Source organism: Petaurus breviceps, unplaced genomic scaffold, assembly GCF_028583685.1.
Source record: "Petaurus breviceps papuanus isolate PSGF00001 unplaced genomic scaffold, PetGlider_PUasm1.0 90865, whole genome shotgun sequence".
NCBI lineage: Eukaryota > Metazoa > Chordata > Mammalia > Diprotodontia > Petauridae > Petaurus > Petaurus breviceps.
The window spans coordinates 13,834,372-13,857,491 of NW_027187367.1; the positions used below are offsets into that span (position 1 = coordinate 13,834,372).

Consider the following 23,120-nt stretch of genomic DNA (forward strand, 5'->3'; position numbering starts at 1 on the left):
CCCCTACTTCCATGTCTATTACTACTATACCACAACAGTGTACCTGAATTGTTAACTTATTAGATTATATTTCTGTAGCACCTTTCCTCTGAGGGGATCAGCATCAATGAAGTTTTCTTTCTGTTTCCAGAAAGTTCATTCACCCCAGCACCCTGAAGACCGTATCATCCCATAGAATAGCCATTTTCCCCTCATGAATGCCCTCCAGAAACAGTGAATGGGAGGAAAAATAGCTGCTTGTTGGTCAGTTTATAGCTTTCTATTCGTATTTCGTATTGCTAGCAATAATCTCCAAATGATCACGTAGCACCCAAGAGTAGGGCAGCCAACAGGTGGTAACAGTATGGAAATGTGCTCTTGCTGATATTGGGTTCGGTCTACTGAAGCCCTGGTTGGATAGATAACTTGCTTTGGAGCTTTTGGGAAGACCTGTGTAGGCAGATACTGTACCAAGAGGGCCCAAATCTCTGGACAAAACTCAAGACTGACAGAGATAGAATACTAGTATTCTATGTGTTTGCTGATCCATAGACATTGGCACATAGCCAGACAAACTCAAATTGCCTAGGCTTCTGCAATTGACGCCATGTTACTAAAGAGCTAATTCTACTAGAGGGCATGATGGCTGTTTGAATATGATTCCTGCTCCCCTTCATTCACCCACCCACCTACCCTTAAAAAATGAATCAGAGGAAACATCACTTAGAAGATGTGGTGAGAAATATTTCTTCATGTAACCCCAAACGTTGGGAAAAGCAGGTGCCATTCTCTAGGTCTGGGTTAGCATAGTTAATGAGGTCATAGTTTCTGAACATATGATACAATGAAGAAAGCAGTCGAGTCTATCTTCTAGGTAATTAAGTGGGGGAGAGGGACCTGACTTGAAATGGGGCAAAAGGGGGTACAAATGGCAAATGGTAGGTAAGAACAAATAGATTAGCTGGACTCATTTAGAAACTACACACTTTCTATATCACTTAGCCTATGTCAGGTTCTCCCTTTATGTAAGCAGACAGTTCCATAAGACTTCTACAAAAAGCTATTTTTATGTAATGCAAATTTGGCCATGAACATGGGGAAGAGGATCATGGGCCTGTGGAGGGAGGGGGCCAGCCTGGGGACAAAGAAAGGAGAGCAGGAGGAGGAACACATGGGGTTGGGATTAGCCACACCGAGACCTTACCAGGATTGAGAAGAGGAACACGGGGGCTCAGGAGAGTGCCAGGGAGGCAGGCAAGCACATGGGCAGGTAGGTGAACTGGGTAAAGGTGGTCTCTCTCAGAACTTCCATTTTTCTGCTTTCATTTGGGTGAGTCTTCTAAGTAGGTTTTTCTTAAGGGTTTGTTTTTTTTTTTTAGGGGGAGCCCACAGAGTGCTGGGAAGAGGGCAATAGAGAGAAAGCACAGTGTACTGTACCATAAAGTTAACACAGGTGTTCTTTTGGAATGTGGATTTTTTTTCCAGAAATCTTTACATAAAATCAGATTTGCATAATGCAAATTTACATAAAATAAGAATTGTCTGTATAGATGTTGTTCTGCCGGCCCTCCAAGTTTAAGCATAAAATCAGAATCTAAAATGTAGACTAAGCTGTTTATTCTTGTTCTGGTTGCCATGAGAAGACCAGCAGGTGTCCCTCCTTTTCTCCTTGTAATCTGACATGGATGACAATCAGTATGACCAAGCATGACTTCTCCACACTCCTGGTTTTTTTCCACCCTAAACTTCAACTCTACCATGTTACACTAGTGCTTGGGAATTCCCAAACAGGGCACTATGCTAGGATAACAGCAAACTCCCTATAGGACCTGGAGGACTATTGAAGGGACTGATCATTGCTTCTGGATGACCTGTTCCTGGCAGGATAAAACCAAATAGATTTATATTGTCCATAGGGCACAAGGGGAAATAGAAATATTAAGAAAAAATTGAATGTATGTGGGGAGAAGTGGGAGTAATATCATAGAATTTAGAACTAAAAGACATGTCCAGCTCCTTTATTTTATAAATTGAATCAGTGTCCAAAAAGATCTTGGCAGGGTAAAACATCTGTAGTTAGTCAGATATCTTGAAATTCAGTAAGGATAAATGTCATATCTTACACTTTGGTTCAGAAAATCAGTTCCAGAAGTCCATGACAGACAAGACATGGTTAGAAAGTAGTGTATGTGAAAAAGATCTTGTCATTTTAGTGATCAGTCTGCTTCCTGCACACTCAGGACCTTCCGTGTGTGCTTATTTCTTCCCCCTCCCCCATTAGAATGGAAGCTCCTGGAGGATAGAGACCATCTGACTTTTCTGCTTGTGTCCCAGCCCTTACCGAAGAGCTGAGCACACAGTGAGTGCTTGATACATGTTTCTGATTCATGTTTCATTTGTTGTTCAGTTTCTTCATTTTCAGAAAGGTTATGTGGTTGAGCCAAAGGCACACAGGTTTATAAGTAGAGCAGCTAAACCTCAAATCTAGGGTTTTGCCCACAACAACAAAGGAGAAAATGAGTGTGCAGATGGATATTTGAAGAGGGGAGAAAAGAAAGAGGAGAAGTCGGGGGAGGGAGGTATATCTGGTAGGAAGTGATAGAAGTTTCACCAACAGTTGACTCAAATGACTTTTGTACCCATTTCACAGAGTTATTGTGAGGATCAAAGGAGACTGTATTTGTGAAGGCTCAGCACAGTCCCTGGCATATAAATGCTTGTTCTCCTTCTCCCCTTTTATATCAGAGTGCCTTTTGTTCCCCATTGCCACTCCCCAGTTTTAACTGTGATGGGAGTGTTTATTCCTACAGTCTCTCCCCTTCTGCCATTGTGAAACTGAGGGTGCACCTCAACATAAGCTTCTGTCATATCTCTCTTGCTTTATGTAACCTCTTGTCTTATGTTCACAGAGCCCCGTACCCAGTAGGTGCTCAAGAAAGGTTTGTTAGATGAATAGAGAGAAATACTGAAGACTGTTGGTTCATGATGGTGTTCCTCTGAAGTATAGGATAGAGCATTTTTGTTTGTAGTTCTAGGTGCTTCTGTTCACCCTGTGATCAATCAATCAATAAACAAACATAAATGAATGAATGGATGAACCATGTGGTTGAGCAGAGCCAGTATATGTCTGAGACTGGATTTGAACTCAGGTGTTCTTGACTCCAGGCCCAGCGTTCTCTCCACTGTACCACCTAGATGCCACTATGTGCCAGGCACTGTGCACTAAGGATACAAAGAAAGTCAAGGACATTCCTTGCTCTCTAGGAGTTCACTGTCTAATCAGAGAAACCACATATAGACAAATATACAATCAGACTTTTGTTGTCCATGTGTAATGGTAAGGGAATTTGCATATCTTCCCTGCCCCATAATGGGCCTCAGTTGGAGTCCAACAAGAGAAGCTTGCTTAGGGGAGGCTTGTTTTTCAGGAAGGCCCACACCTTTTGTTACTTTGTAATTAGGCAGTGGGTCATGAAGGCTGCGATGTTCTCTGACCCTGGAAAAGGCTATATGTACCTCTGAGGTGACATTTTGCTTTGAGGTTCACTCATGGGAAGAATTGTGTGATTTGGCCAGATGAGACTCTGGGAAGCCATTGAACCCCCCAGCTTTGAAAACCCAGATGTTGGTGCTTCTCTCTCTGGTAACTAACACTATATGTATGTAATGGTCAGACAGTTAGAAGCCCTGGCTGTTGTTGGTCTGTTGAATTGTGTTATTTTCTCTCTTTGCATTTTTTGTCTGCTTGTAATCTCTGTTTATGTTTTCTCTGAAGTTCAGGGTGCTGACTTTTCCCCTTGAACTTAAGTAAATAATATATATGTTTGATTAAAGTAAGATTGTTAACTCTTTTTGAGTTGCTAGCAGCCATCCTGGGTATGCTAGGGTGATTGCTGTTACACATGTTCAGTCATTTTTTTCAAATCCAATTTTTCATGATCCCATCTGGGGTTTTTATGGCAAAAATACTGGACTGGTTTGCCATTTCCTTCTGCAGTTCATTTTACAGAGGAGGAAACTGAGGCAAACAGGGTGAAGTGACTTGCCCATAGTCACAAAGCTAGTATGTGTCTGAGGCCAGATTTCAACTCAGTAAAATGAGTCTTTCTGACTCCAAGCCCAGCAGTCTGTCCACAGTGCCTAGCAGCTCCCAAGTTATATATATATATGTAAAGGTTAAAGGGGAAATAATCAATAAGAGAGAAGGCACTGGAATTAAGAGAAGTTAGGAAAGGCTTCCTGTAGAAGATAGGATTTTAGTTGGTATTTTAAGTAAGCTAGGGAAGGTGTAACTGGAGATGAGGGAAGAGCGGTCAGTACCAAACAGAAGATTTTTTTTATTTGACCCTGAAGACAGGAAGGAAGCTACTGATTTTTTTTTTTAAAGTAGGAGGGTGATATGGTCAGACATGCACTTTATCAATTTGACAATTGAGTGGGGAGAGACTTGTAGCAAGCAGAACATCCGGCAGGCTATTACAATAGTCCAGGGGTGAAGTGCTGATTACCTGTATGAGGATAGTGTCAAAAGAGGAAAGGGAGGGGACATATGTGAGGGATATAACAAAGGGAAAATCAACAGTCCTTGGCAAGAAACTTGCAAGAGTGTGAAGTAGGAGGAATATTGAGTGCAGTTTTGAACATGTTGAGTTTTGTATTGAATATTCAGTTTGAGATGTCCAGTATGTATTTGGGAGAGAAAGGTTAGGACTGGTAAGTAGATCTGAGAGTCATCAGTCTAGAAACAGAAACCAGGATAGAATGCATGGAAACTGGTGAGATACTAGCAGGGCCCTAGGAGACCCTCAGGGTTGGTTAGTGTGTGTGACCCTGGATGAAGATTGAGCAAAGAAGACCCCCAGGCACTGTGCCAAGTGCTGGGGGATACAGAGAAAGTTACATAAACATAAGATATATGCAAGATAAATTGTAGATAACCAATTATGGGGAGTTACTAGGGGATCAGAAAAGACTTTTTCTCATAAAAGATGAAATTTTAGCTGGAACTTGAAGGAAGCCAGGAGGCAGAATTAAGGAGTAGAGAGCATATTCAGGCCTTGAGGACAGCCAGAGAAAATTCTTGGAGGGAAGAGATAGATTGTCTTGTTTGAGGAAGAGCAAATATCACTGGATCACTGAATACTTGGCCTGAGGGGTGGAGGGGTGGATAAGGTGTAAGAAGAAAAGGGGTGGGAGAGGGGGTTGTGAATGCCAAACAGAGGATTTTATATTTGATCTTATAGGTGATAGATAACTTCTGGAGCTTATTGAGTGAAAAGGGGGAGGGTGTGGGCTTGGGATCATATCTTTGCTTTAGGAAGAGTAAATTGATAGCTAAGTAGAGGATGGATTGAAGGGGGTGGGGAGGAAGAGGCATGTGACTGGGAGTCCAAATGACTATTGTAAGCAGTTCAGACCTGAGATGATGAGGACCAGTAAGACAGAATAATGTCCTGAAAACCTAGAGAGAAGACGGTATCAAGAAGAGGTCAGTCCAGAAGGATTCATATTAAGAAAAGGCTTTTGGATTTAGTAATTGAGGGTTATTGATAACTTTGGAGAGAGCAGTTTCAGTTGAATGATGAAGGCAGACCACAGAGAGTTGAAAGTGAAAGGAAAGGAAGTGGAATTGATGACTGTAGATGGCCTTCTCAAGGAGTAAAGACATGAAAAGGAGGAGAGATGTGGGATTTGGAATGTATAGATTAAATGATCTTGCAGGATTAAAGGGATGTGTGCAATATTCACTCATTATTATAGTAGCAGAAAGATACTGGTTTTGTCTGTACAAAAAGCTGTCCTTATCATCCCACCAGTATAGGCAGTGGGTAGTAGTGTTACGAGACAGAAAACATGAGGATTTGGGCATCCCCAGCATTGATATTAAAGATGAACTTGACCAGTGTTAGGGTCTATGCTACATTTACCCTGAGAAAAAAGAAATCTTGTATTTAAAATACAATGTTGCCAAAGTTGCTTTACCTTTCTTACCCCACTTTAAGCTATCCATACTTTGAACTTGGGCAATTATCCCCAACAATAGCAAATTGTATCCAATGATCTTGAAACTGCTGTTCAAAATAACAAGGATTAGGGCAGACCAATGAATGTTGATGCATAGCTGTAGAAATAAATCGCCTCTCGATTCTCCATGCTTGACTAGATTGCTTTTTAAATTCCAAAACGGCATTTCCATTCCACCTTGCCTATCTGAGGGACATTTCCCTTGACTGATGGTCAAGAAAAGCAAATTTTTTAATATTAGCAATTTAAAAATGATAATTAAGAAGTAAAATCTTCTGCCTTGAAATGTTTTGATTCATTTCTAAGCCAGATAGAAATAGTTTTTGTTAGTGTCATTTACTTTGTGTGCAACTACATTTTTGTACCTCCTGGATAATTAGAAGTAGATGGTATATTACTAGGTTTTGTGTTTATTCTCTATTCTAGACAGTTTATATCTGGCTAAAGAGATCATTGTTAAACAACATTAAGCCATTTCTTTAAGCCATAACAAAGTCAATTATAAGAAGTTATTCTTCTCTTTGTACCTAAATGCAGAGTACAGATTTGGTACAAAGTTGGGAACTGCATCTTTATTTGTCTTGTCTCTTTTACCCAAGGATCAGGTGTACATAATAAATGTGCTTTCTCCAGGTTGGGGATTCTTCTTTTGCACCCTGCATCCCCCCTCACATATGCCCAGTACTTGGAAATCTGGTCTAACCTAGGAACTACCTACTCCCTCTCTCCCCACCCCAATCTTTACTGCATTAGCAGTTTCCCCTAAACATAGAACAGTAATAAAATCTTAGGCAGGCAAACTTCTTTGCCTTCAGTCTGGGGACTCCCCAATAGCTGTCAACTCCACTCCACCAAATAATACTTGATTTATAAAAATTTGACCTTCTCTCTGTTGCCTCAGAAATGAAACTCATCTACAGCTAAGGAAGTCTTTGTCTGTCAGGATTGGGGAGGAAGCATTTAAATAAACCCAGACAGCTAAGGCGCAAGGATTTCTCCAGTCCCTATCCTTCCACTGTAATTGAAAAGCTAAATATTGTGGAACTTTAAAGCTTGGGAATTAGGAACATAGGGGAGGAAATATGTTTATATTCTGGAGTATTGTGTTCAAAATAAATTTTATGAATGCCTTTCTACCTTCTCTAAAATGTAAGTCACAAAAATTCAAAGTAGGCTTGATATTGGTAGATTGGGCTAAAACCTTGTTTGTTTTTCAAAATCTCTGTAGTCTAAAACCTTTCCTTCATTCTGTCTCTAACAGCTCCCAGCTTTAATGTCTCCAGGAAAATAGACACAAGACACTTTGAAACACAAGCAATACGTGATTCAACTTGGAAACACAAATCCTTTGGCTCTGTGTCTGAAAGGGAGGCTTGCAGAATTCCTAACCATATCTGTTAGGGAGCCCCCACAGTATCTGAGAAGCTATTTTTCTGTTCTCCTTAGAAAACTTCCATTTCCCCTTCAGGGTGTCCCCAACCACACAATACTTTCCTACTTCATTCTCTGTATATTTGAATCAATCAGGTTTCCCTAAAAATCTGTGTGTTGTGATTAGAAATCTTTTGTCACCTTTCTTTTGATCATATATCTACAGTATCACCAAGGAGGGTGTTTATGGTAGTGGCAAGCAAGCTATGAAGCCTGTATCCCCACAGCATGTTCAAAAAAGGAAACTCCTACCTCAGTTCTAGAGTTGTTCAGAAAAGGTTTCCCAGGGTAAGAAGATAAGAAGAAAAGGAGTAGGAGGGAAGAGGATCCCCAGGCACAAAGAGTCTAGAGGATTTGTCCGGGCCAGAGCAGGAGGGGAGTGAGTGTGGAAGTTAGAATGTCACCTGGGAAGATCCTGCTTCCAACGTGTAAACTGGTGTAGGAGAATTTTGAGAATACTTAGTGGTGGCCTCTGATGTGAGCTAGGAAGCACTTCAGAGATGATCTAGTTCAACTTCTTCGTTTTACAGAGGGGCCTAGAGAGTTCAGATAGGTCTAACAGCAAGTTAGAGGCAGAGCTTAGACTAGACTCCAAATCTCCTGATTCCCAATTTTGTGTTCTTCCCTGTACCGTGCTGCTTCTCCAGCACCCTACTGGCCAAAGAGAAAAGTGAGACACTGTCCAAGTCCTGAGCCAGGAAGAGCATCCAAATGTAATAACTTGCAGACACTCCGCTGTGCCACGCTGCCTCCTGTGGAGCCCCTGTGGAAACGGCTTGATTCTGAAGCCGATGGGCAGAGGAAGAAATGAAGTAACTACCTCCACCCAGTTGCTCTTTTCCACAGAGCTCCCTAATTATAGCATACTGAGTAAGTGCTACACAGAAGTGATTGCTGTCCTCCTCTAGGCCGCAGAAATCTTAGTTTGACATTTGCAGTTTAGTAGTACCCTAAGACTCCTGTGTCTCTTAGTCATTCTTTGACTTTGGCAGGAATGTTTTTTTTTTTTTAACGTGAAAGCACCTTGGTGATGGCTCAACCAGCCATAGAAATCCCAGATGAAATATTTGTCCAGAATACAGCAAAGCCCCCACCTCTAACCCAAGACAGCCACAGCCAGGGCTCTGGGTGAAGAACAGCCTGCAATTCAGTCAAAGCTTTGTTGGTAGTTTTCTAGGCGGATTCTGCCCAGTTTGAAAAGATAATCTTTTAAAGGGCAAGGAAATGCCAAAAGGAAAGTCAAACAAATCAGAAGAAAGTGCTGAAAGAGTAAGGTCAGCAGAGCACATCTGTCAGGGCAGCCTACCTCCTGGAGCTAGTGTGGGGTGATGAGGCGGGAGGGGGCATGTGGAGAGGGCCTGGGAGCCACACCACCAGCTACATTGTCAAGCATCTCATAGCTTGGCTCAACTGAAGATTGATCTCAGCACCAAAGAGTTAATACCTTCCTCCTCAGCTACTGGAATGGAATGAACAAAAGAGCAAATTATTATTCCTGTGGCAGAAATTGCCTGGAGCCAGTTTCTCTTGGTTTTTAAATATATGTTCATCTCCAGATAAAACAGCTTAGCATAATGTGAAGTGTCCTCTTCCTTGTTAGTTGGGAAGGGGTTAAAGTGTTGTCCCAAAGTGGGCTCCTTGCAATTCAGATATTGTTGCACACTTCTGGTTTCAACTCCCCAGAAGTCAGCAGCAGCAGGTTGAGTGGTGTCAGGGGCTGAGAGCCTTTTTCTCCAGGTGAACATTGTGTAAAGTGCAGGCTGCTTGAGGAAATGGCACTGGGACAGGATGAGCCCTCCCTATGGAGTAGAGGGAAGGGGTAATTATAGGCCTGTCTGGAAAGAGAACAACAAAGGATGTCAGCAGCCGAGGCAAATGTTTTTATACTTTTAAAGTGACAGTGTGTACAAAATGTGTTCAGAGATTCATTAAGCCGGCCTGTAGCACAACTTTATGTTCTGCTGCTGTCTGTTCTCTCAGAAACCTGCAATGGTTGATGCCAAGGGAATGCGCCAAATCGCAGCAGAATCCCTACAGCTGGAGTTTAAGAGCTTTTCACAAGCTCCTCATATCTCTGTCTTGTATCACATTGCTTCTTGGACTACCATATATGTCTTGTCTAACTGGCATTTTAATTGATTTGGGAAAAAAAACAGCTGATTGCCTCTGTTTTAGAATCAACTCAGCGTGATTTAGTGGTTTTATTAAAAAGTTGTATTGTATAATAGCTTTTTCTAAAATGCAAATTGTCCTTCCTGCTGGGGGGGGGGGGGGGGGTAGGGGTTTCACCATCACTTGATTCTCAGTAAGCAGTCTCAAGCCACAGGGAAACCTCTGGTAGAATTTTTCTTATCAACTAGTTATCTGCTCCTGCCCCAGTAGGGTACATGTCAAATAGCACAACAAGCCAGGAACCCAGGCCAGTTCTTGGAGTGTAATGACTTTCTGTATCATGCAAAGCCAAGGATGGAGCCGAATGTAAAGTAGATGTGCTTTATTCCCGGAGCACCTGCAGCTGCTTTGCCTGTACCATAGGCCTGATGAAATAAAACACATTAAGATCCTTTAATACATTTCTGTGCTACAAATTGTGCCTTGAGCATTGGGTCAGTGGCTACAGTATAATCCAGGGATTGCTGCTGTTGGGTATATAAATGGCTCGTGCTTTCCAACAAGCTTTCCTGTGACCACCTGCTGTTCCCAACATGTACTTACAAATGAGCTATGAGGTCAGTTAGCTGTCCTGAGCCATAAGGAACCTGTATCTTGCAGTAGAGATGTGATTCTTTTTTGGAATGAGCTTATCAGATCATTCAGACATGTTGGGCTAGATTTACACATTTGCAGGTTGCATTGTGGTTTGGCTTTTGCGGGGCGGGGGGGGGGGTTCTCTCTTTTTTTTTTAAACAAGTGTTCTATGCTTGGTGAACCTTAATGAGCCAAGACTGAAAAGGGTTAATACAAATTGCTTCCCCTTGTGTAGAGGTTCTCCCGCTAATAAACAAGGACAGGATGCTTCTAAGTCAGAGTACCTAGTCCTTTCCTTTTTACTTTGCATATACCTCATAACCTGAAGCAACTTGTCCTTTTTACTAACCTCTGTCCCCAAAGCATGCCAGCATTTTTAGGTACCCCTTGAACCTTTTGTCAATTTAGAATCCAAATACAAAGGAAAGGATAAAGCATTTCTTGTAAGTGAAGTGAATCAAATGAATAGCAGAGCATCTGGGGCTGAATCTTGCCCTGGAACAAAGGTCTATAGTTTTATTAAAAGGGCCACTTTTGAGAAACCTCCAAATGTAGTGTCTGCAAAGAAACAAGTGTGTAATTAATTTAAGTCTAAAAATGGCAGGAGCTGTGAAGTTCTGGCAGCACCAAACAGTGCCTTCTTACTCAAAAATTAAGCTGCAAACAGAATTTCTGCAAAGCTAAAGTTGAATAAAAAATGTTAAGAGCTCATAGTTATTTTGGCATAACTTCCATTTACTCTCCCCAGGGGATTTCAAGGGAGTTCTGACCCTAACTCTAGCATCAGTTGACAGAGTCTGGAGAGGGAGGGTCAGTAAACATTTTATATTGAATTGCTGGTCTTCAAAAGGACCCTGTCTGGGGTGGCCAGGTGGCACAGTGAGTAAGAGCGCCAGCCCCGGCTTCAGGAGATCCGGGATCAGTTCTGGCCTCAGATACTTGGCACCCACACAAAATAACTGGCCGTGTAACCTTGAGCAAATTACTTAACCCCAATTGCTTTAAAAAAAAAAAAAAAGAAGAAGAATCCTGTCTTAACTGAGAACCAGCTGCCTGTAACTGAAGGGTCACAATCCTGTGGCAAAGGCATCTCCCCAGCCAAGGCTTCAGCATCTCCAACAGAGACATCAGAGCACTAGACCACAACTATAGAATCATCCAGTATAAACTGTCAAAACTAGAAGAGACTTTAGAGACTTATCTGGACAACACTTTCATCATAGAGGGGAAAACTGAGGCCAAGAATAGAGGAAGCAGCTTTCTTATACCTTGCATTAGAGCAGGGACTTTAGCTTGGGTCTTTTAACTCCCAAGTCTGTGGTGGAAGAGGGGTGGGTGACTGTTGGAGACAGCTCTAATGCCACCACCCTCTCAGCTCGAATTTGATGGTAACACTAAATGAGGCCCTCAAAAGCCATTGAACAGTTTAACAAAAGGAGATTGACTTTGCCCTTACACAGCAAGGCTAAGCAGCAAGGATAGAGTGGTACTTAGTTTCTCTGGATAGCCCCTAACCTCCATCTCCAGATGCAAAACCCATCTGGTCATTAGGACAGGATATGGAAGGACCAGGAGGACTCATATGGTCTTCAGAAGTCTGTCAACTCAGAGCAGCCTCAGTAGTACATGGATGGATACTTTTTATGCCCTTGGGTGACTAGGAAAGTTTGTCAGGGAAATAGGCCATTCCAATCCTGGGACTAGTTTGTCTGCTTTTAAGGAATACTTAATTACTATTCCAGAAGGAAAGGAAGAAAAGGTGGGCATAACGCTGTTGTGAGAAAACACTGGTAGATATTAGTTCTCTCACAGTAGATGTGTCTGGAGTAGGGATGGTGATACATGGGAAAGAGAAGGGTAAGAGCATTGTCTTTTGTGTCTTTGGAAAAAGTCTAGCACTGATTCCTCACAGAGCTATAACTCCAGCGACTCTCTCCTGAAGATCTGAGGGCCTCCTATTCCCCAGAGCAGTTTTGCTCCCTCTCATTCCTTTTTTTTCCCTCTCTTCTTCTAACTCTTTTTTTTCCTTTTTTTTGGGAGGGAGGGCAGTTGGGGTTAAGTGACTTGCCCAAGGTCACACAGGTAGTTTTTGTGTTAAGTGTCTGAGGCCAGATTTGAACTCAGGTCCTCCTGATTCCAGGGCCAGTGCTCTATCCACTGCACCACCTAGCGGCCCCATCTTCTCTTAACTCTTGTAAGCCAACTAAAATTAGTCTTTGGTAGAAGATGCCAGGAGTGAGGGAGGAGAGAGAAGAAGAACAAGAGGGTGTTACCTAGCTAGCCTCCCTCATTTTATACCCATTCTAAGACTTTTCCTGCCCCCATCATGTGGTTCACAGCCTGTACCAAGTGGAACAGAGTCTCCTTTTGCACTTTATTTTTGGCCACTGAATCAAAATCAGAGCATTACAGGTTTTTCAGACTAGTGAAGCAAGAAATGTCGTTACAGTTTTTATAGCACTTACAGCGAGGTGCTGGGTGTTGTGTCATCTTCTGCTAATGGTGGCATTTGGGAGAATTGCTTCCAATTTTGTGCCAGCATAGAGGAGAGCCTTCTTCCATACTCACACTCCTGTATCAGAGAAAGGGAGATTTTGCTATGGCAAGGAGCTGTCTGAATTAAGCATTTCCAACATTTACCTTAAAAACTGCAGGTCAGGTTAAATGTTGTATTCATACCAAATTAACATTTTTAGAAATGCTTTGAGTCAAACAGTTATTAGTCTTGGAAGAATGAGCCACAGTGTAATTCTTTTATACTCGTTTAATTTTAGAACAGCTTGGAGTATTATTCCCAGTTACTGGTTTAGTGCTTCTCCAGAGTCTGCTGGATCCAAGGAGAAGTGGGGGTTCATTTGGGATAACAAGTCACAGTTTGGGGGCAGGGTTGATTCCACTTTGTAGATTTCACTCTTCATATATCCATATGCCTTTTTTCTTCCCTCCTTCAGAAGCATCTGCCCTTGTGTGGAATCCAATTCAGAAATTCTTGTCCTCCACTTTTATAGGAGTATAGTGGTTTGAACAAACCATTAGTTCTTATTTTCTCCACTAATATAGGATTCTTCTTATACCTCCTTAAATCAGTTTGACCAGTCTCTTGAATCAAGGATGCTAAACCTTATGTGATCGACACAAGCGCTGTCATAGCCCCTGCTAAGTGGAGCGTGCACGTTCTTTCCTTTTGGAAGTCGCCTTCCTAAACTGGCCAGTCCTTGGAAGGGTGACAGGAAGGGTTTGGAGATGCCTGATATTTGTGGCAATGCCTCCACAACTGCTTTGTTTGCTCAGCTTCATTTGGTATGTCCTGACCTTAGTCTAAAGGGCTTTTGAATGTTCGTCCCTAAAATGGTCGTTTCAGTAAATATGTGCATAAGGTGTGCCTTGGGCCCTAGAATACCATCTTTTAGCTACTTTTGAGCATTTCACTTTCAAGCCAAAAACTCAAAATCACCCTTAAAGTAGCAACAAATCGATTATCCAGATAAGTTCTTAAGTTTCTCATCATACAGTTTCACCCAAAATAGATCATAGGTGCTGCCCAACCTAAATGTGATGTTTCTTTTTTCTGTACTTTCTGGATCAAGATTTCATGATAGTGTTTTTGTCCAGAAAATGTTCTTGAGTATGTTGGACTGCTGCTGCAGGTATTAACCAGGGGGCAAAAATCAGGACAGGACTGGCTTGGCAAGAGCAGACATGTAAAATTAGACCTCATAGAAGCCATGGGCTTTCTGATCCTGCATTTTCTAAGTCTTTTAAGTCCTGGGAATTCTCTCTTTGCCATTTTAGCTTGATATTGTTGATTCCTAACCTTTTGGGGACTGGGACATGCTGTCACCATCATAGCATTTCCCCTCAAAAATTGTTGTAAAGCCAGTATGGTGTAGGAAAAAAGGCACCAGACTTTCCCATCTTTGGATTTTAGAGTGATTTTTATCATTTAAGTTAGTGACTTAAGTTAGCTTGCCCTCCCACCAACTTGAACCCATCTTTATTTTCATTGTCATCTTTGTAAGCCAGTTGGTGTTGTAGGAGAAAGAGCACTAGATTGGGATCTGGGAAACTTACAATTCCAGTCCTTGATTTGCTAATAACTAGGTCTGTGACATTAGCAAATCTCTCCCTTCTCTGTGCCTCATTTTTCTCATCTGTAAAATCAAGTGGATTGAATTAGTTGGTCTCCAAGGTCTCTTTCAGCCCTATAAATCTGAGTCCATTATAAGTGAAAGTGAACTTAAATTTATTTTTGACTTGAGAAAATTTTTTGTACTCTTGAACATCATCCCCCCCAATCCCTCCCCACAATAAATCTAGAAATATTCCATTAAATGAACCAATTTTACTATTGCTTAGAGTTTCCTCCCTTCAGGCCCCTTCATTTGTTTGTCTATGAGAACCAGGATCTGCCCTGAATGTTCCCAGTAATTGGTGCTACCTAGCAAGAAATCAAGGCAGCAGAAAATTTTTCCCCACTTTGGATTTTTAGAATATGTTTTCATCATTTAAGTTAATGACATGCTGCTCTCCCACCAACTTGAACTCATCTTTCTTTTCATTGTCATCTTGGGCCTCCGAAGTCCAAATTTCTGTGGTTTTGGAATCAAATGTTTGAGCCACCAGAAAGAATACTAAGCCTCAGAACCCACTAATCATCCTCATTTCCATCCCTGTCTCCTCCTACCTTCCTCCTCCCCACCCCACCCCCAAAGTGTGTGGGCTAGGATAGGTTCTGCTGTACCTATCTAATGTGGAAATGTATTTTAGCTGCTAGCTGTCTCCAGCCTATAATATACACTCAGCATTTGGGACAGGTTCCAGGATGTAATTTCCTTTCAGCGAATGATCCTAACAGAAGAGGGAATTGAGCTTAATTTTTGCCATCTAATAACCTCAGTGTAGTGACTTGGGAAGTTAACCTTCTAAAACTTCTCTGGACTTTTCCCTAGTGTATGGCAATGCCATTTATTTTAATTGTGACCAATTCAGCTCCCATAACCTAACTTGTTTTTGCTACTTTTATAGATCAGACCTAAAGGTTGGAAGAGAAGATGTGATTTGAGGGAGGCATGGTCCATGGACACAGAAAGTCCTGGGTATGTCCCAATTTTGGGGCTCCTGTCACCAGAATTTATAGTGGAGTAAGGAAGGGGAGGAGCACACAGTGACTTCAGTGTTCTGGTTATTGCTTTTGTAGAGGAAAGGCAGCTTCTTATTAAGGTAGCCAAACATACATTTACCCTTCCAGTGTGGAAAGCCTGCAGCAGGCAGCTTTGAGATTGGTGATAGGAAAGGTGAGTGAGCTTGAGGTTGAAAAGGGAGTGAGGAATTTGTGGAGGGAGGACAAGACCTTGCACCCTTTTTCTCCCTCAGCCCATCATTGACTAATGAGGTATTAAGCCCAGCCAGGAGCCAGGCTTAATTCCCATTGTCATCTATTTTCTGCTGTTCTTATTAACCTAGCACAATTCATCAAAGGAGGACAGGGACTCTGGGACCTTTTTTCCCCTATTCTCTTACTGTCCTAACAAAGGGAGGGAAAAGGAAAAGGGGACAGGTGCTCTTTTCCCCAATCCTTCAAATCCTTGAAGCACAAGAAAACATCCACTAGCTAGTGACAAAAATAGTAACCAATACCACCTTCCCCTCCCCTGACCACCAGTGCACTGAACCCGTGGGCAGACTGTCAAAGATGTGCAGCCAGAGATGATTTTGCTTGTTAGATGGAGTGTGCATATTGAGGCTGTCATGCTTCCACTGTGGAATCCTTTAGGACAAAGACAACTGGTATCCAATATCTTCAAGTAATGAACTTATCAGTAAATATACCACATAAACTCATTAATCTTCACTTTGCTTTGAGACCAAGTGGGAACTCCTGTTTCTCAGGAGACAAAAACTTCATCTGTCTTTTCCCTAACATCAGTCCCAGTCAAACATGTCACCCTCCTCTCCTAGAACACCAAGTTAATCATGTTTTCTGGCAAAACTAATGTCCAGACTTGGACTGGTCCCTCCTTTCTATTCCTCTCCCCAACACACACACTTAGTCCAGGTTTGAAAAACTGAGGTAGGTGTTTCAGGCTGGACAGGGATCAGTCCCAGGTTTTTTTGGATAGTTCCCATGCCATTTAACACTTTATTCCCCAGCACCCATAGAACACAATATATAGATGAAGTTTATGGGATGTTAACATTTTAATTTAATTAGTTTAATTTAAAACATTTAATTTGACAACAGTCCCTGTCCTCACAGAACTTATAATTTAATGAAGATGAATAGACACACTTGGACAATGCCTGTTAGAATATAATAAATGTATAGGAAGAAGAAAGAAAACACAGTTGAGGGGAAAAGAGGGTTTCTAACTAGGCAGGACATGGGGAACTTTACAGAAGGAGTAACATTTGATTATATTAGGAAAAATGTAAACAGAGAGAGGAGCTGTTTGGCTGGGCGGGGGAGAAGGGAGCTGGTTAGTAAGGAGATGGTATTAGGATCAGAGGAAACAGTTTTCTTTTGTGGCCAGAATCTTGAGTACATGAGCTAGAGAAATATGAGAGAAGCCTATTAAAGTAAGGTAGAGTGCTATAAATACCAGGCTGAGCAGTTTGGACTTTACTGAATGGTAGGACAGAGTGTCTGAAAGACTTTGAGTAGGGGATTAATGTGATCAGAATACTGTGATGATGGCTATTTGGCCTAATTCTGTTGCCCAGTTTTGTCTGTCTCTCCTTATTCCTAGCCCCATAATGTTACAGAATTATAAAGTCATCTAATTCAACTCATAACTGAGAAAATTCCCTCTACAACACAGCCAGTAAATGTTTACCCTCCCTCTGCTTGAAGACCACTTGTTGGCATACCATTCTACTTTTGGTTAGCTTTGATTGTTGGGAAAATTTGGTTTGCCTTTTTTTTTTTAACATTAAACTTACCTACTTGTTTCCCAGCCTTATTCCCTTCTCTCCTTGACCCAAATACATGCATGAAATCTGTCATCAGGAAAAGGATCTTTTTAATAAACCATAAAGCATTTATTAGTCACTTACTATATGTCAGGTACTTTGCAGAGTGTTCGAGATACAAATGCAAGCAAGCAAGCAATTGACCTCAAAGAACTTACATTCTAACGGGGGAAGAAAATACACAAAGGGAAGCTGGGAAGGGAATGGGGGTCATCATGGAGGGCATGGTTTGGAGATACCTGGGAAGTGGGGGGAGGGTCCAAGGTGGTTTTAGAGGCAGTTTTTTGAGGGGGATGATGAAGTGTGGGGCAAAACATGGTCTAGAAATGTTTACATTTCCATATAACAATTTCCTTATGTCCCCAAAGACAATACCTTAATTGGGAACACTGCCAGTTTGGTTGGGAAGGGAGGTAGGGATAGAATGTAGATAAGAACGAGCTCATTTCCAGAAACTTCCCTTGCTAAGACTTCCTGCCCAAGGGGGAAGAATCTAGACCAGAAAATCTCCCTTCCTACCCAGAGAATGAGGAAGAACCAAGGACTTCAGTCTAGGGAGAGCAAACCTTTTATTTTCTTTTGTCTTCTGACTGTCTTCAGTATGGATTGATTCCTTCATGTGTGAGGTACTCACCCTTCTCTGGGAAAAGGCATCTTATCTTTAACAATCTTTTTCAGTTGACTCCCTGTCCAAAAGGCCCCTCCCTTTCTTTTGTGCCAGATCAACTGACCCTCACAATGTCACACTCCCTACTTCCTTTCCCATTCTGCCTGTATCCCCATGGGAATAACAGAGGGTTAAATACCTTTTCTAGTACTTCAGAATAATCTCTTTTCTTATGAGGTCTGTTACTCAGTTATAGTTTTCTCAATCCCAACATCCCTTAAGCCCTTGCTACGTGGGAGATAAAATGTAATTTGAGTAATTATATAGATATATATTTTATTTGCCCCTTCCTCCTGCTTCCTAGAAATGGCATGTCCTATGATAGATGGTGTGCCTTGTGATAGATGTTACATGGCTTCCCTGTGTCAGAGAAAGTGCTGAGCTGGCATCTGGGGCTTAGGCATTTCCCTTTTCACTTCAGTGGTGCCGTGGGCCCCACCTCCACTTTAACCCCATCGGACATGGACACTCATATAAAGGAAGGAGGGCATTGTTAAATAAGATAATTTTAGAAAGTCAGTCTATTAGCACATGGCCCCTTTGCTCCCCTCTTGAATTCTCAGGACCAGAGCTGGGTTTCTGGGTTGAAGGAGTCATTAATGGCATATCTCCAACTCTCCCCCACAGGTTATGTGTTTTGTATGTTACACCGCCTCCCTGAGCAGCACGACTGTACATTTGATCACATGGGCCGAGGCCGTGAGGAAGCCATCCTGAAAATGGTGAAACTGGACCGGAAAGTGGGGAGATCCTGCCAGCGCATCGGGGAGGGCTGCTCCTGAGTGCAAAGCTCGGCAGCCAAACCCTGTTCTTAGTTCACTAATGTTAGCCTTATTTAGGACAGAGTCAGCCAGACACCTTGTACTGGGCACGTTTCAGACTACAGCCAATCCGTTTCCTTTCTTTAGCCAGCCGTCCTGGTACTGTAGTTTAGGGGTTGATGGTGGTTGAAATTGATTTCTGGCTGGTTACGAAGGTGCCTGCTAGCCACTGTATAAAATTAAAACATGAAGAATATTTTTTTTTGAGCATGGCTAGTGGATTTAAAACAAAACAAGCAAATGTCATTGCTGGAGTCAAAACTTATAAAAAGCCTTAAGCTGAAAATGGTCCAGACAGAGACTTTAAGTAAATAGAGGAGTAGACGCTGGTGTTTAAAACAGTTCCTAAGACGCACATGGCCTTGCCAGAAACTCTGTGTTTAATGTACAGCCTTTTCACCTCTCACTTATCCTTAATCCTGGCCCCAGAAGCCAGAGCTCCCCTGGTCCCTGGGCTGCTTGTGGCTGCCAAGGTGGCCCACAGGGTTCCTAGGAGGCTGGAAAGGCAGGGGCAGAGGGAGGAAAGCGAAAACTTTTATACCAGACTTACCATGGAAAATCTGTTTTATCACTTGGAGAAGAAAAAAAAGAGAGAGTTTTGCTTTGAACATTAGCTCCACCCCAGACTAGTCTGCAAAATACATTTTTCTACCTAGAATCTATAGACTCTATATTGGGTCTTATTCAGCCTGATTGAATCAGTACTGACCAGGGAAACTGAAACCTGACTGACTTTACCCTTTGTTGGGTGCAGGTATCTGATAATTGATTCAATAAGGCTAAATCACAGCACAGTGGCCATAGGACGGCTGGGTTCTACAGACAATTCTCTGTAGCTAGACTTCACTGTTGGTGGGCAGGGGCAGGGAAGTAGGGTTGAAGGGGGGACACATTTCATAGCAAACAGTTTAAGTCAGTAACAGTATTGGGGAACAACTAAGGAGCCGCAGCTGTCCTCAGAGTTTGTTTTTTCACCTTCAAAGTGTTACCAGGATAGTCACATGGGCTCATCGCCTGTTTCTATGCAGCCTCGTAGTATAAGCTGTCATGTGCAGTAGGAGAATATGACATGCATTACTAAAATCAGGAAGGTTTGGGTCTCCTGAGAGCAACTGCTGTGGGCTAGGGACATCTGAGCACACTTGCCGAGCCTAAATTGCAAAGGGGTCCCAACACATCTCCTAATATGGGCACAGGGGAGTTCCATTGCTGTAGGCCAGGCCTGCGTGTGTTTGGACTGGATAGGCAGGAAGGGAAGCAGAGCAGAGGGAATCGGCTTGTTTCCCCTGAGTTGCAAGAGAATTATCAGCCAGGTACTGTAGAAAATTGTGGGAGGGGATGGGTCTGAGGATGAAGACTGGGAATGAATGGGTGGAGGGAGAGATTAGAATCACCTGGAACTTGAAATATTGGGTCAAGTAAAGATGATAAAATTTTAAAACCATTTCAGTTGTGTGGACAGTAAGAAGGTCCCTTAAGAGGCCACTTGGGTCTCCCTACACTTAGGCTGCTAAAATAGTTCACCCCAGCAATTTAGATTTTAAAAAGAAGAGAGGGCAATGGTATGTTTGCAAATGAACTATAGTAAAAGACCTGGGAATTAGAAATGTTTCTTAATATAAAATGTGTGGGGAAATAGGAAATAATTCCCTTTCCCCCCCCCCGCTTCCTTTGCCTCCCCCCTAAACAAAAGAAAATCCTTTATACAAATCTTCAGCCTTAATATTTTTCATAATAATGGTCTTAGCTCCTCAGTGGAGGAGGGGGAGAAGATCTAGTTGATTTGGTCCCCACACCTGCCACTGTTCTAAAACAGCCTCAGCACACATTGTCCACTAAGTTATCCACGGCAGTATCCCATGTGTCTTGCTCTGGGGACACTGGACCCGAGCTCTCCATTGCCTCCCAAGATCCTCCCTCTACTGCCCTGCACTGTGCCTGCTTTGCCATTCTTAGGCACTGCTGGCTTAGAGGTGGCACTAGGGAGAAGCTGCCTTGGCAAGCAGGCCCTGGTGCACTATGGATGATGTTCACTCTATTGAAAGTCAAGGTTGGGGCTGGGGGAGGAGGTAAGGCTTGTTCCTCCGAAGTGTCTGTTCTGTAAAGTTTGTTAAATGTAAGGAAAGCTTAAATTCTTGTAACTTTAAAAGGAAACAAAATCTTATTTAACCCTTTTGTGTTCTAGATTTACTTACACACGTAGCCTAGAACTCCGTTTTAGTTTAACATTGTGAAAATATTAAAAGAATCTTGTAACTTTATTCCTTTTTTTTCCTCCTGCTGAAAAAAAAAAACCCATTAAACCAATCAGATTAAAGTTTGAATTCCTCTCTATTTCACCAGTTCTCTGGATGGGTTCCAGGCCTACTAGGGGCCATCTGGGGAACTGCAAAGCACAGAACCCATACCAAGGCTAAGGCTTTTTGCTCTCGCAAGGCTTTCTTATTCCCAGATCACCAATTGCAAAATCTTTGTAGTTGTGTCTAGCCCTAAATTTTCTGTAGGTTGATCTGGTCCTAGTAAATTGAGTCTTAGTGGTGACTTAACACAGTTGAATAGCTCTTATATTTTGTCCCTACCACCTTAGAGCTGCCCAGCCTCATAGCAGCCAGATGCCCCAACAGCACAGTCTCAGGGGTGGGGGTGGGAATGGGTGGGTGCAGCCTGGTGCCTATCTCCACTCAAGTTGTGTAACCCACAGAGAGCCCATCTTTTCTACGTTTAGTTGGCATTGGAATTAAACCTGGAAATTTGAAAACATGGAGACTTGTTGGAATTGTTTTCCTTTGTGATGATGAAATAGACTTCATTTCCCACCAGATCTCCTAGGCCAGGAAACAGTTTCTTTACAGAAACGTGCTTGGCTATCCCTGCTGTGTGGGGTCTGGACCAGAAGACAAGGCAGAAAATAACCCAGTAAGTTTTCTTAGAACAGTTCTTAAAGTTCTTTGAACTGTGAACACTATTTGCCCCACCCCCATGGGGTGGGGGTGGGCTAGGAGGAGTCCCTGAATGCCAGCCCTGGTGGTGGGAGGGGCCTGGGACTGGTCTCTGGATGCCTGTTGCTAGCACTGCCTTGCATTCAGATCCAGGAGAGTGTCCTCCACCTCTGTGATTTGCAGCATGGCTTGGCAGGATCATTCCATAGCCTTTGGCTTAGCTGACTGCCCAGACCGAAGTGCCCAGTTACGGTTTTATTTTTATTTGGGGCTCTTGCTCTTCTGGGCTTTAGGTGGTGGGAGGAGCAAACTACAACAAGGTGGTGAGGGAAGTCAGCTACTAAACTGGGGGGGGGGGGGTGCAGTGGAGGGGAACAGTAACTTTTCTCCGATTGTCCTTCCTCACCAACCAAATCTCAGGATTGTGACCTGCCTCTGAGCCAAAACCAACTTTGGGGAATGACAGAGACAAGTCATACCCTATGCACCCTCACTCCCACCCAACTCTTCTGTCCCGACTTACTTTCTCATGGGCTACAGCCCTGAGGGCTGCAGCTGCCCCCTTTGACTCTAGTTCATTTGTGGGCCCTAGAGGGGAATCTTCACCATTATCTCCATCTCCATCAAGAATGATTTAACCTATGGTTCACCTCTGTATCCTTGGGCTGAGCAGGGTTTCTGTCTGAAAACAATATAGCTCCCTGACTCAAAACTGGTCACGGCAGAAGCATCTACATTAACCTGTGTTAGCACACCAGGGCTTCTAGGTGGGGAATAGGAATCCACACACAAGACCCAAGTTTCTCCAACCAGATCTGTTGTCTTTAGCTGAATTACTTCCTTGTACCCTGGAATAGAGACCATCCAGAAAGGTGTGGTGAGACACAGAATCATTTCACAAGACTCAGCAGAATTAACTTGATCAAGCTTTCAAAGCAAATTCTTGGCAAATCCAGGACTAGAACCAGGCTTCCTGGCTCCCAGTCCAGTGTTCTGTCTCATCACAATATTTTCATTTTAATATCCTTAACTGTAATCAGCATAATTCTGGCAATCCCTGGGTCCTTGCGGTCCCAGAGAATGGTGAAGAAGACAAAACTGTCCCTTTTCTATTTGTATCCTAAGTGCTTTGAACATAGTAAGGGCTTAATAAATGCTTTTCAGTCAGTCATTCCCCATGCCTTACCTCCTAGTGTAGCCTAGATTGCTGACACACATCAGTGTATCAGGGAGCTGCCTCCTAGCTCCAGGGCAAAGGGCAGGAGGGCTTGGCTTTGCTACTTTGGGTGAGAAGGATCTGGGTTCCTACTTGAGAGATTTTACTTTCCTTCCCCCCCCCACCCTCAAAAAAAGAAGTAGTCGAGATTTACAAAGCATTCTCACACCCTTGGTACATAGTATCTTTGTTATTGATTCTACTTTTATACACAAAATGAGTTCAGAGAGGTTGAGACTTGTGGCTAGTAAGTGTCCAAGTCCCCCCTCCCTTCTATCCCTGCCCTTTCCTTGGGTTTTTATGTAGTTTCACTCTCCTGATTGTGT

The 23,120-nt window shown here is 42.7% G+C and overlaps 1 protein-coding gene across 3 annotated transcripts in view; it reads left to right on the forward strand.

Annotated features, from left to right (window-relative positions):
* ZFAND3 (zinc finger AN1-type containing 3) overlaps window positions 1-22,933 on the forward strand; it is a 398,518-nt gene extending 375,585 nt beyond the window's left edge. For all 3 annotated transcript variants that reach the window (XM_069073600.1, XM_069073601.1, XM_069073602.1), the window contains one exon: window positions 18,446-22,933. In XM_069073600.1, the coding sequence (XP_068929701.1) occupies window positions 18,446-18,600 (155 nt within the window). In that variant the 3' untranslated portion in view covers window positions 18,601-22,933. The remainder of the gene's footprint in view (window positions 1-18,445) is intronic.
* Window positions 22,934-23,120: the final 187 nt, after the last annotated feature.